This window comes from Anopheles merus, chromosome 2L (assembly GCF_017562075.2).
Source record: "Anopheles merus strain MAF chromosome 2L, AmerM5.1, whole genome shotgun sequence".
Taxonomy (NCBI): Eukaryota; Metazoa; Arthropoda; class Insecta; order Diptera; family Culicidae; genus Anopheles; species Anopheles merus.
Genome location: NC_054083.1, coordinates 32,108,460 through 32,122,036, shown reverse-complemented (window position 1 = coordinate 32,122,036; position 13,577 = coordinate 32,108,460). Strand labels below are relative to the sequence as shown.

The 13,577-nt window shown below is 42.6% G+C and overlaps 1 protein-coding gene across 17 annotated transcripts in view; it reads right to left on the bottom strand.

The window, feature by feature from the left end:
• The window catches only part of LOC121592988 (RNA-binding protein Musashi homolog Rbp6), a 621,310-nt gene that overhangs the window by 25,158 nt on the left and 582,575 nt on the right, over window positions 1-13,577 (bottom strand). For 16 of the 17 annotated variants that reach the window (XM_041914978.1, XM_041914980.1, XM_041914982.1 and 13 more), the window contains 4 exons: window positions 12,142-12,224; window positions 11,934-12,018; window positions 6,135-6,167; window positions 3,703-3,786 (listed from right to left, as the gene is read on the bottom strand). In XM_041914978.1, the coding sequence (XP_041770912.1) occupies window positions 3,703-3,786; window positions 6,135-6,167; window positions 11,934-12,018; window positions 12,142-12,224 (285 nt within the window). The remainder of the gene's footprint in view (window positions 1-3,702; window positions 3,787-6,134; window positions 6,168-11,933; window positions 12,019-12,141; window positions 12,225-13,577) is intronic. The other variant, XM_041914975.1, reaches the window with a different exon arrangement.

The following is a 13,577-nucleotide window of genomic DNA, read 5'->3' as shown; positions in this document are numbered from 1 at the left end:
TTGATTAACCAAGACAGGTGATAATGATTGTGATTTGCGCTTGATGGAAGATAAACAAAGAGACAAATCCCCCGCCATCTTCCCGCCATACTGTCTCCAGTGTGTTGATTGACATGAAAAGGACGTAAGGAGTTCCATCCGGCCCATAGCGTACATTAGTACATAAGTACTCGTGCAAGGTACTACACTACCATCAAGAGGTACGTTTTACCTTGCGAGCAGTGAACTACACAAAAAACGTCATCCCTGATCCGCTGGGTGATGAAATTCAATTTATTATCAGGCATAGCAGTCTTCCGGTAACCGATTTCTACAACCGTTACAGCGTAAGTCAGCTAGTTTCACGGTCGCTGCTACGCCCGCGCGTCAGTTATTATATGTAAATTTATGGTGATAAACTTTACGCCCCTTAATGCCGAGAGTGGGACGACGACGGCGACTGAACCGATTTGCGGTGTTATTAGTTTCCTGTCAAGCTTTCCCATATTTTCGCACTCGTCTAGCTTGTGTGGGGCTCTAGCTGTGTGTGTTTTTGTCACACGCTTGAAGTGGATGTTTATTTTATGATATAATATATGACACGCTCATTTGCACCTCACACACACACACACACACACACACACACACACACACACACACACACACACACACACACACACACACACACACACACACACCACACACACACACACACACACCACACACACACACAACACACACACACACACACACACACACACACACACACACACACACACACCACACACACACACACACACACCACACACACACACACACACACAAACGCCCATACTGAGCGGATTTCTAGGCGTAGGGGCTTTGAAAAGAAAGCACGGCCGGCACTAGGAAGTTGGTTGTAAAAATAGTAACCAACAATCTTGCTGAAAGCGTTCAATCGCAAGGACACGCCTTTTCTTGAAACTGTTTCGGGTGTAATTCACAGCCTGTGTGCCCGGGTGTGTGTGTGTGTGTTTACCATATCGGATTTACGCGAAAGTGTCACAGGAAAACAAACATACACATACGCACGCCCGTGGATGTCCTAGTTTCACCCCCCAACCAACGCAGCGCATTATAATCACTTTATGAATTATGTAAATGTTTGCGTTACAAACCACACCCTCTGCCCGCAGCTCGAATGGCTTTATCGTGCCACACGTATCGGCCGGCTAGGTGCGATAGATTTTGCACCGACAGTGGGTGGCACTGTTTGTTTTGATCTTCTTTTTTGTCACCCATTCACAGCCCAGGGTGGAGCGATGGTGGAGTGAAAGCTTAATATAAAATATACCTGTCAACAGTTTCTAACGCTGTATGGTGGCGATGGCTGCGGACTGGTGATAGCGTGTAGAGAGCATTTAGGTTCTATGTCCTTTTTTTGTTGCTGTTATTGACTGCCCGTTAGCCTCTATCAGGCATCGCTACCCTTCCCGGGACTCTCGGCATTAGGCCGAGTGTGAAAATTTATAATCATTTCGGGGAAAAATGTATTATGTCATCGTCGAAATGATCCAGCATTTTGTCCGCTCCTCATTACACAGGTATCGGGTACCGGTTACAAAGAGTGAGAGGCTGGGGAGATGTTTTTATTTTCTATAAATCCCGTTGGGAGGGACGCAAAAATAAAAAATAAAAAACCCACACCGGACTGGTCAGGCGCAAAACCAAAATGTCATTCTAATGCGCGTTTTGTTTGGAGTACGAAATAATCGCGTCACCACGCGCGTGGTCAGTGGTGTGTAGTTACGAGATAAGCTCGATGCGAATGGAAAGGATACTTTGTGTGGAAATGGTAGCACCATTTTTGTGCCCAAAGTAAAAGAAAGGTACGATGAAATGGCTGTTTCAACCGATGTTAATACAAAAGGAAACTGTGCACCGGTGCTTGTGCGATACAAAATATATAAATGAACTTTTTTTTTAAACTTTTCTAAGCCTTTTCAATTCTTCTCAGTTTAAATGGGTTGAAAAGTTCGTTATAGTTATCATTTAATGTTGCAAACCTAGCTGCCAGCTAGCTGATTCTACAGAACAACTGGTACCATTCAAATGCTTTCCTTGTACGTTGATTAAATAATATTGTCTACACTGTGCTGGTACGGATACTGCGATATCTAAAATTGTGCTATCTATAGTTTTATCTGTTTTATATACTTCTTGCCTTTAAGAAGAGATTAGTTAAATATTTAAAGCTACATATCTGATACACATTATGCGTGCAGCAACAGCGGCGAGCTAAAGTGAAGATGTTTTATGTACGAATTAACCTTTCCAAAGCTACAGACAGTTAGAAAGCCCTAAACTGTGATGCTATATTTTGCATTATCGGTATCCTCGGTATTATTTCCAGGGCTAAGAGGTTCAATGTTTCTAAAAGTTAGCTGAAGTAACTGGTAACTAGTTTGACTATTGAGTTGTTTAGATGCAATTGTTTGACTATTTCAATAGTTTGTATTATTACTGAGAGCAAATGTTTGACTATTTCAATATTTTGTATTATTACTGAGAGGTCTAAGAGGCTTGCAACGGCAAATTGATAATATTTTAGTTTTTAATATTTAATTTATTGCCTAAATGTACCATTTCGCGTACCAACGGACGTGTTTGCATTAAATTCATTCATTGCTGATTAAACCAGCAACTTGCTTTCAACGTTAAATTGACTGGTGTGCAATACTGTTAACTTAATACTGGAACGGTTCATTTCATTAGCATTTCCCACCCAAGCGGCAATTAAGTCAATAGATTTGAAATTTTTGATTCTATCTCCCTCAAAGTGGACGAAGTGCAAAGTGATCCCTACACACAGGATCGTTTGTAAAAGTGGGCAGGCAAAGCAAATGTGCGCCATTTCCCGACAAATCTAGCGATAGCAGTCACAGCACAACTGCTGATCGCACCAAATGCAACAGCGATCGATTGTGGCGATGTCACAGCAGAACGGCCCGACACGATTCGTCCCGGCGCCGTTCGCTAACATTGCTGCTCGTCATTTGGTTCGATTGCGTCCCTCCCTTGGACGGGTGCTTGAAGTAGCCTTGGTGGCAAGCGCCCGGCTGACCGTGTCCACGTCTGCAGCCGGATTGTCTTGACACTCAACGGCAGACGGCAGACCAGGGGTGGATGAGTTTGTGTCAGTGCCACCCGCCAGCTGTTCGGCGGCGGCCGCATCGGACGGTGTCTCCGTAACCGTGTTGGTGGATGCGGCGGACTTAACAACGGTGCAAGCAGTGTTAAGGGCAACCGAGTGGGCAAGCGTCGTCGCCGGAGGACGCGCCTTCGGCTGCATTCACAATTGCAGTGAGTGGTGGGTGTGGTGCGTGGCTGCAGCGGCCGCTGCCGCAGCAGCTGCAGCCGTCGCCCCCGGGTGGTGGTGCGCCAACAGGTGCCCCAAGTGTTCGAACGGATGGTGATGGTGGTGGTGGTGGTGCAGCGGATGGCAGGACGGTACGGACGCACCGGACGCGGATAGCAATGGATGGTGATGATGGTGGAGCGAGGCGGCGGCGGCCGCAGCAGCCGCAGCAGCGGCAGCAGCGGTGGCCGCCGCCGCCGTGGACGGGTTGCCCCCGCCACCGGCGGAGGAGGAGGTCGAGTGGGAAGGAGTGTTGTGATGGTTGTGGTGGTGCAGGTGATGGTTGCCTGTTAAGTGTGCGTGCAAACTCGCCAAGTTAAGGTTACCTGTTGGGTACGGTAGTCCAAAGCTCGGGTAGCCGGAAAAGCCACGGCCGGCTGCGTACGCAGCGTACGCGGCAGCGGGGAAACCTGTGAAACAGTAGAGAAGGAAAATGGTAGGGAAAGACAGAGAGCGAGAGAGAAAAGAAAGAAACAAAGGAAAAAAGGGAAAGAAAGGGATGGAAAGAAAGAGAAAACATTCATTAGCAATTATTTTTATTGTGCAGCTGTGAGTATAATTAAGAGAGCGAAAACGCATTCTTCCGTGTTAAATCTGTTCAAGTGTTAAAGTTGGGTGGGATCATATGGACGGTAGTTGATTGTTTGCGAGTTCGATAGATAGCTTCGATAGAGGAAATCGAAAACAAGGGACATTGAGAAATGGAAAAACAATATTAGCAAAACTGAGACGACGCAATTACACAAGCACAAACAGATGCACAGATGAAATCAACGAGTGGACATGTTGTTGTATGCATCAATTTTTAATTAGATTCAGAAAATGTCCTGTTTGAGTTTAGATGTTGCAATGCTTTTAACAATACTGTTTGACAGTCATGTATGACATATGTTTTGGTTACCTGCTTCCTAGATTTGAATAATGTTTTAATACTTTAATCCTTTTAATCCTTTGTTGCTGTGCGCTTATGATATGACATTCCTCTTTGGAATAGCCTTACAAAGATCAATAGTTTTGGTTCATTCTATAATTGACAGAATATAGAACAGCCTTGCAGACGATCCCTTGTTTACATTAAAGAATGCTAGATTGTTATTTACTGTATCTATTCTGATTATTTCTACAAAAAAGGATGAAAGAAACTAGCAATTTTAACCTAAAGTTGTTCACTTAGTCCTCGGAACGCTGTGCAAAATCATGTCTAGTTATTATTTGTATATCTAAAATCTACATACTGATGTCATTATGATTCATGTAAATAAAAATATATAAAGATGAATAAATCAATCTTGTATCAGGTATCACTCAGACATTACTATATGTATCTAGCATGTTATTTATGTAGTCAATCAATTAACGTATCTACACATAGCTGAGTGAATGATGCAGCTGCAGTACAAACACTAAACAATATCTTGTCCCACTTCGTTCGTCGATTTTTTCTGTGTCTAATCAGTTTTGATGCATACTTACACTCTTTGCCATTGTGTGGAGCGAACAGAATCTTTGATTGAATGTGATAAAAGAAACAATACTGTCATTTCGTCGTTGATTTCTTCCCGCAAGGGTTTGCCAGTGTTACGCAAATACTTAAGCACGTACGAATATTTGCAGAAGGAAATGATTATTTTGCAAAAACGTTTTCTATGTAGTTTAGGATAAGTGGCCGAATATTCAAAATAAACTATCACAACTATATAAAAAAAAACAAACTGAAATATATTGAAGGTTGAGGAGGAAAAGGAAGATAATATTAACAGCTAGCGAACATTAAGAACAAGCTACACTGTAAGGTGAGTGTGAGATATGTATTCTAGCAATTTTGTAATCTTCTGTCCTGTAGAAATACAAAATCCAGTGGGTTAAAGGAAGTTGAAAGTGCAAGCATATGGTAATAACATATTGTTGAAGGGAGTACTATAAAAAAAACAGTTTGGTTTAATAAAATGAAAAGAACAACGTCAAGTGCACATGTCTGCACGCATCATACATGTATCTTAACTTGTAATGTACGGCATGCCCGATTAGAGTCAATAAACCATAACGGCCATTTCAAAGAGGCAAACCATTTAAATATTCAAAGATAGCAATAACATAAAACCATTAAAAGCACATATAATAAAATGTTGTTGATTTTACATTTCAAAAAAATATATGGCACACATCGAGAACAATAAACATTTTGGAAAATTACATATTGATGTGAGCTAGCAAATGAAATGTGTGTAAATGAATTTAAAATTGGTGTTTGTTCTTTTCATGATGATGACAAACCAAATGGAGACAATGTTATTGACAGCGTGAGTGCTGCAGTATTTGGCAGCAGTTGAACAGAAGCGATAAAAACGTAAAGTTAGTATTTTCAACAACAAAAAAAGGGAAACATATTTTGTCATCAGTTGAAAATGTTCGCTGTTTTTTGTTTTTGTGTGTGGATAGTTTGATAGTAAGAAAAATTAAAACCTTTTTCCATTGATTGTTTATCTGATATGATTTTGTAATGGTATTATGCTTTAGGAGATTGAAGAGACAGCTAAATAATTTCAGTTTTTGCTACATATTATGTTTCCAATTGCTTTTCGTCTAGCTTTTTTTTTTGTTTAATTCAATGTACCGTGCACACGGAAGATTCTTTGATTTGTTCTATATGTATTTTGCTTAAGTTTGCTCGGTTTCGACAATTGCATAGAATAGGAAGAAAGAACTGTAGGAAGAGTTTGTTTGGTAGTATTAAAGAGAGAAATTTAAATTTTCTTACCATCAGGTAATGTCCCCAGCGACCACATAAAATCTAAAAATGCAGAAAACGAAAAAAAGAACGCTACGTTTAGACACCTGCTAGTGAAAAAAGGGGTTTTGTTTTTGTTACCAATTTGGTTGAGAGACAAAAAGGAAAACAAAACAAAACGAAAATCTTTTACAAATATGGGAGAGCTGCTTTTCTGCTTGCGTTCGGTTTTGTTCCGCAAAACAGAAATGGAACGAAGGACTAAACGATAAACGATGGCGTAAAACATTGAATCAGCCGTTCGCTTCATAACTCTTACGAGCTTAAGCAAAACTTCAATCATCACAGGATAACGACGGGTGGAATGTGTTCTGTAGCAGCTGAAAGCTGACAGACATGATCGATCGTAACACAGCGGTAGGCTAACTGGCAAACGAAACATGTTGGTATTGTTATTTAAATAGCAAAGCGACACTACATCCAGTATACATAAATTGAACATCAAACGGAAAACACAAGGAGTAACTGCATCTAGAACACTATGAACGAGCTGCTGCTTTGGATTCGATCAGAAAAAGAAAACGAATGGGATGAGCTTGAGCTGGATGAAAATGGATATCAAAAACAAACAGAAAAACGAAACTCTATTCAAATTAAACACAGCAACGACACTACGGTTTTGAGATTTCGTTTACACAAAGGAACACACACGTCTAGGCGTTGAATGAGGGCTTTTAACACAATTTAAAGGAAAAAGGGGGGCGGGGGGAGGTCTGCTTTTGCTTTCACTGGCAACAATTTCATTTTCGCTTGGTTTTGTGACGAAACTATTCAAAATTTGAAGAAACAGGTAAGGATCCCGGAATCACGTTCACACCCACATTTTGTCCACCACGCCAGCCAGGGCGCGCTCGGAACGAGAGATGAAATGCGTCCCTCCTAGAGCGACAACGAAACTATCAGCACACATATGTAACCACGCGCACACGCATACAAACACACGCACACTCTGAAGTTAATGGACTATATAGTGTAGTAAAGCTATAAACTACCGATATATCAAACAGTGTCAAAAATGATTTGCTATAAGCTACTATTTTGTATATTAACCTAATTTATATCTAATAGTATAGTTTTGGTTTCGTTCGTTGTTTTCTGTCTTGGCTAGTTCAATGCGCTCATCGCAAACTAATTGGTTCGGATCGAAGATCAAACTCATATCATCGATATGTATGTATTAACTACTGTAGAAAAAAAATATAAAAAAAACACTCTATAGCTAATTTCAAACGGATATGGTACTGTATGATCAACAATTGAATAGCGTATCTATTCAATGACAAATCGGAAACACTTCAAACTCACGCACACTGCATATAACACACGAGTTAACTCTATTCTAGGAAACGAGTGTTTCGATAATTACGAAAATGGAATAAAGCGTATTGTATAAAAAATCTAGTTCCATATCACACCACATGTATCACTTGCTTTGCTAGGCAAATTGATATCGCGCTACCAATTTGACCGCTCATGAGAGGTTGATTTAAAATCCGAAATCCGGGCTTTTGATTTTGATTGTGTTGTCTAGCCGCGAGTGCTTGTTGCTGGAGTGATTTCCGGTGTGACTTTATACTTCGCACATCACGCATCAGGGATGTACACGCTCTGAAGCTGCTGCTGGTGCGAAATACTGGGCAGGAATTGACACTATTTCTGTTACCACTTACCTGGGAGCAAGCGTTTGTTTTTTCGTTGCTTCTTTTTTGTGCGAGTGTTTAAATCCTTTTCTCACCTTGCGCCGCTTTTCGTGCGGGATCAGTTACGTTCCGGAAATCTGCTCCGCAGCAGCTGCAATCAAGCACTACGTTACATCGTGTTAGCTTAAACTTAGCTTAAGTACTAGTTCGTAAATGTAAATTGTGTTAGTTATCAATGCTAATACTGGAGCTCTAACGGAAAAAATTATGTTCACGAAACTAAAAACCAAATAAAAAATGAATTAAAATTAACAATCGGCCCGAGGACGCCTTGTACTCGTTGATTCGTGAGCACGAACCGATAGATAGGTCCTAAGTTTAAGAATGAAAAACATGTAACAAACGGCAAACTATCACTCTTACTTCACGCTCACTCAACAAACTGTCCTACAGACTAAATCACTCGCTTTGACGACTAAGAAAGACTAAGAAAGGGTTGTCTTCAGAACGTACAAGAAACTGTTCCTCCTTGAGTTTGAACTTAGTAGCTAAGATTATTGTCCCACTATGGATAATCTTTGCCGGGATTTGTTTTTAATCGTTTTGTTTCATTTCGTTGTTTTCAATGTACTTTTCGTTGCGTCTCATTTTGGAGAGCAGGGGTGCAGATAATGGTTACATTCTGCGATTATAGCATAACGCCTTTTTAATGATGTTACCGTAAGCCGTAAGTTTGTGATGCACAGTGCAAACAATGGTGTTTTACTGTTAGCGTAAATTATTGAAATATTGAGAACCGCATTTTGTGCAATCATTAGAGCATTTGTCGAGCAAAAGCTCTGTTGAACTTGCCACAATTGCATTAAAGCAGATGGAGGGTCACAATCTGGGAGATTTCTTTTGAGGGTTGTTATTGAAAACGTTTACTGATCCAACATTATTGTGTCTTTTTTGCATTTTAAAAGCATAATAGTTTTTTTACATTCATGTTACATCTGTGATTTGATTCACTCTGCGCTGAAGCATGTATAAGATATTAATATTGCAATTTGTTTTTGATTATATGTTTAACAAATTTACCAACTCACGCGTAGATATAACGTTTATCAATGCAAATATATTTACTTGCCCATTCTTTAGTTACGTCTATCTTGTAGAAATGACCTTATATTTTATGTTTCATTTAATGTTTATAGTTTTTGTTAGTTTTTGTTTGTCTCGAAAATAGATTTGAAGTGAGTTATGTGCGAACTATTTGTTTGATGACACAATTAAAATGTTATTTAGCTTCTTTGAAACATAAGCCATTGCTCGCAATGTTTTTTTGAACTGGAATGCGTTAGGTGTGGATAACAAATCATTTAAATCGACACTTTTTGATTTGAAGAAACGATAGTTTTGAAATCATTTTTGATTGCCCTTGAAGTCAGAAACATTTTTGTCTTATTTTTTTGGCACGAACCATATAAAATTACTAGTGCGTGAAGTGCATTTCAAAGTTGCATGTATTGTGAACAAACCGAGTTAAGAAAATATTTGCAGCTTAACCAGTAACGACAGAGTGCGAGAGCTTCATACTGTTTGTTGGTATGCAACTGTAGTTGTTTGGTGTGTTGTTTTTTTTTTGCGTTACACGTGGTACTCATATGATGATCAAACAGGAATTGGGAAAGGATTGGTAGAGATGGTTGAATTTAGGATATTTTAACATTTTTTCTGGGTGATAGAAACGAATCGCGATGTTTTGCATTTGCTGCCAACACATAACGTTGAAGCCACGGCCACAGACAAGCGAGTAGTTGGATTAAATGTAGTTTGTTGTTTGGTTTTTGCAGTGAGCAATTTCAGAAAGAGATAAGTTTTGCATAAAACGGTGCCTTACTAACGGCAAGGGAGGGAAGAGAACAGTAAGGTATGTAGTCATTTTTCATCTTTTGCCAAATAGAGACAACGCATAAATATCATCAACGGCAAAGGGCAGGGTCAAATTCTTTCACGAATAACTAGCGAAAGAATCCACAGTCCATTCGTTCACCCGCTCCTCAATTGCGAGCAATAAACACTGCGCAGAAACTCCAATCCTCAGCTAACCACTTTAGTGACCATCCTTAACCAACCATCCCACCCTGATGCAGCACAGTAAGATTCGGGCATACAAAGGTTAAGTAGTAAAACCGGAAGAGGAAAAGTTTTGCCGATGCCTTTTGCGGCGCAAGATTTAATGAGAAAAGTGATGGTTTGCCCATTTCGGTCCGTGCGTGTACGAAGCGCACGCGGGCGGAGATCAGTGGCAGGCAGCCTTTGAGTTTATTAAAAAACTTTTACCACCAGTGTAAGAACCCACCCTGCTGGATGGGAGTGAAGCAGCGAACCAGGCAACGGTTGATGAGCACACCTACCCAGTTGAACTGCGGATGAGAAATGTTCCTCAAGTGCGGGAAAAACATTCGCAAAGAATCTCGAAGAAATCCCACGAGAGCATTGCCGTTCGATTGTTGCCATGCATTCTCTGTTTGGTTGGAGGGTGGTTTTACGCGAGAAGGTGTTTGTTATTGGTTTCGGCCGCTCGGCAAGAGGTGTTTGGCAAAGTCTAATAGACAGGCTATACGATGAAGCAATTTCGGCTCCGTTCACATCACCACATGCGGCTATTTATGATGATTTGATGAACAAGGGCTTGAAGGACTTTAATTAGAACCATTCTGGTCGCAAGAAGTTGGAAATGAAACTCTACGCTCTACACTAGTACTACGGTAATGGCAAACAAAACCGACTGCAAATGTGTGTTTTCCCTCTTTCTCTCTCTCTATCGAGAAATCTAGCTGATATAAAATGGTGTTTGTACTGTAGGACCGAGGGCATAATCGTTTTTTCTTTTCTCTCTTTTTCTTGTCTGAGTGCCTATTTGTCCTTTATCTCCCGCTGGAAGAGAATGCTACGCTTGATACAAATATCTCTGTGGTATAAAAAATACGGCCGCCAGAGGCTACGTACGCGTAGAACTGCACTACGCGAGTAAAACCTAATCGTGAAGGAGACTACACTTCACGCTGCTGCTCTCAGCTACACTCTACTACTGGTCGTTGTTTCAAAAGATCAGGTCACAGCATTTGGCATACAGCGGGTTCATTGATGAGATCACTTTACAACACGGGAATCGGGTGGAAGAGATTTGCTATATCTGGGCAGGGAATGCATTAGAAAGGTTTGCTTTCCACTGTAACTACCTGTGGGTGAACGCGTACAAAAGATCTAACCATGTTGCTACTCTTTTTCTTCTGCAAGTCTTGTTTTCGCTTGAAAGCTCTTTAAATCGGGGAAAAAGGATAAATGTCCTTCAAAACAAGTAAAACTTTTAATACTGTTTTTCGAAAATTCTATTGCCACTTTTATGGCTCTGGAAGGTGTTTCTCGCTTAGCCCTCCAACAACCAACACCTCGGAGGTCTACTGGGGCCTCTGCACCTGAATAATGGTGGTGGTTGGTTGTCAGAGCCCGAGACTGGCCGCCGCCTGCAACGGGTACATGCTGGCTAGATCGAGACCCTGCGCCCCGAGCAGATCCCCGATCGGGTAGGTCAGTGTGGCCGTGGCTCGCGGCTGGTGATGGGCAGCAGCAGCAGCAGCAGCAGCGGCTGCAGCAGCCGCTTGATGCTGATGATGATGATGATGATGGTGATGGGCGGCCGCCGCAGCCGAGGCAGCAGCAGCCGCTGGATGGGCGGCTGCCGCCGCAGCTACGGCAGCCGGATGGGGTCGCAGCGCGTTGGCAGCGGCGGCTGCATTCGCAGCCAGCAGCCGCTTGAGCGAATGTTCGTAGGCGAGGGCGGCCGACTGTTGCGTGTTGGCGTTCGCGTTTGCGGCCGCCGCTGCCGCCGCGTACTGCAGCAGGGAGGGAGTGGCGGCCGAAGCCGCCGCTGCGGCAGCTGACAGGGGCAAGATGTGGGTGGTGGTGGCGGCGGCAGCGGCTGCAGCGGCGGCGGCCGCAGCCGCCTGCTGGCTCGTGATAGTGGCGGGCAATGGGTAGGGAGCATAGCGCAACGTCGACCCGACCGTCGAGCTGGTCGTGGGCCCGACCGGCCCGAGCGTGCTGGAGGAGGGACCGGCGCCGCTCAACACTACAAACTCACCGTATGTCCCACGCCCGGCGGTGCGCGTTTTGGCCAGATTCGCTGGAAGCATCACTTCTTTGGGCTGTGCTTTTTTACATTCGACCTGCGTGAGGGAGGCGAGAAAGGAAAGAGAAAGAGAGAGCGATAGAGCGAAAGAAACGGTGATACAATTGTGTTTATATGTTTTATGTCAGAACGCTTGTAATTAGACGAGTTTGCCACTTACCATTTTGTTATTGATTTCATGGAAGTGAATTTCGCAAACTTTGTCCACTACATCTTCACTCTGAAATGTGACAAATCCGAAGCCTGAGGAAGAGAGAAGGAGAGAAAAGGAAAATAAACATTTTTTATGTAATGTAATTTATTGTGATGAAGAGTAATGCTTATGAAAAAAGTGCCAATAACTAAGCAACATTCATAAAAATATGAAACCCTTAAGAAAATGAGCGAGAGACTCTTGACTAAAAGCCACTAACTCATCAAATAACCACTAAATCAATAACTTTTATGCCACTTTTGGACCCTGTTTCCGCACAACAAAAAGAAACCCTTCAAAACATAGCGAAGGCTTGGAAGGGAGACGGAAAAAAAAAAAAACAATCCGATTATTATTTCACCGGAAACGAATCGTGGGAGAGCAAAAACCGGAAAAAAACTTTCTCTAATTAAACGTGTTTCGTTGATTTTCCGTTCGTTTTTTCCCACCCCCAACAACGGGTTCTGCCCATCTTTCCTTCCCGCGATTAGCATCGCGATGGTGGTTTTGTGGAGAGTGCATAAATTAAGATAGCAAAGGAATGAACGACCGATGGCGTTCTGATTTTCTTCCCGAACGAAAAACGAAAAGCGGGTTGTGTGTGTTTTTTTTTGTGTGAGAAGTAAGAAGCTACAACAGAAACCGTACAAATGCGCGGATGATTGGTGGCGTCGAATAATTCTGCATTGCATAGGACGTACGGCAGGGGCAGAGAAGAAGCATGATGGGAAAGGTGCAACACCAGCGCCAAGTTCGCTCCTTTTTTCCCTCCCGCGTACAGACGCACCACACTTGAGCCACCCAATCACCCACCGACCGGGCCCACATCGTGGCAGCGCACCTTCCGTCGCCTGGTCGCGCGAAGCGAAGGGCGCGAGTTAAATTGGAATAATCAGAATCAGAAGGTGAAATGAAAAGTGGGAAAATTATGTCGCTTGTTTTATTTATGATTCCGTCGGCCCATCAACGGCCCATCGGTGGGCAGTAAGCTTGTTTTTATGTTCGTTGGGTTTGCTTCCGGCATCCTTTTTCGTGGCTTTCGTGGCTTCTCGGGCGCTTTACATTCAGCAGAGCCACCCGCACCCGCACGCTGAAAGTGGACGGTGTAAGTGTGCTTTCCTTCCCGGGGTTTACTTTTCGTTGCCGGACCACTTGAATTGATTTGTTTCTCATTTGCCTAACTCAACGGCTCCCCTCAAAAGAGTCGGATCGGTTGCGTTTTTACATGGCTTTTTTTTCGGAACGCTCCACGCGCCCTCAACTTTTGGTCGCATCGTTTTATTATAAAACACAATTCTTTCGCGGTTCGGTGGTGCCGCGTTCGATGGAGAAGGTCGAGGTCCAATTATTCCGCTTAAGCACTTACGTTTTCGCCGGCAGCGGGATGTTTTCAACATTGACGT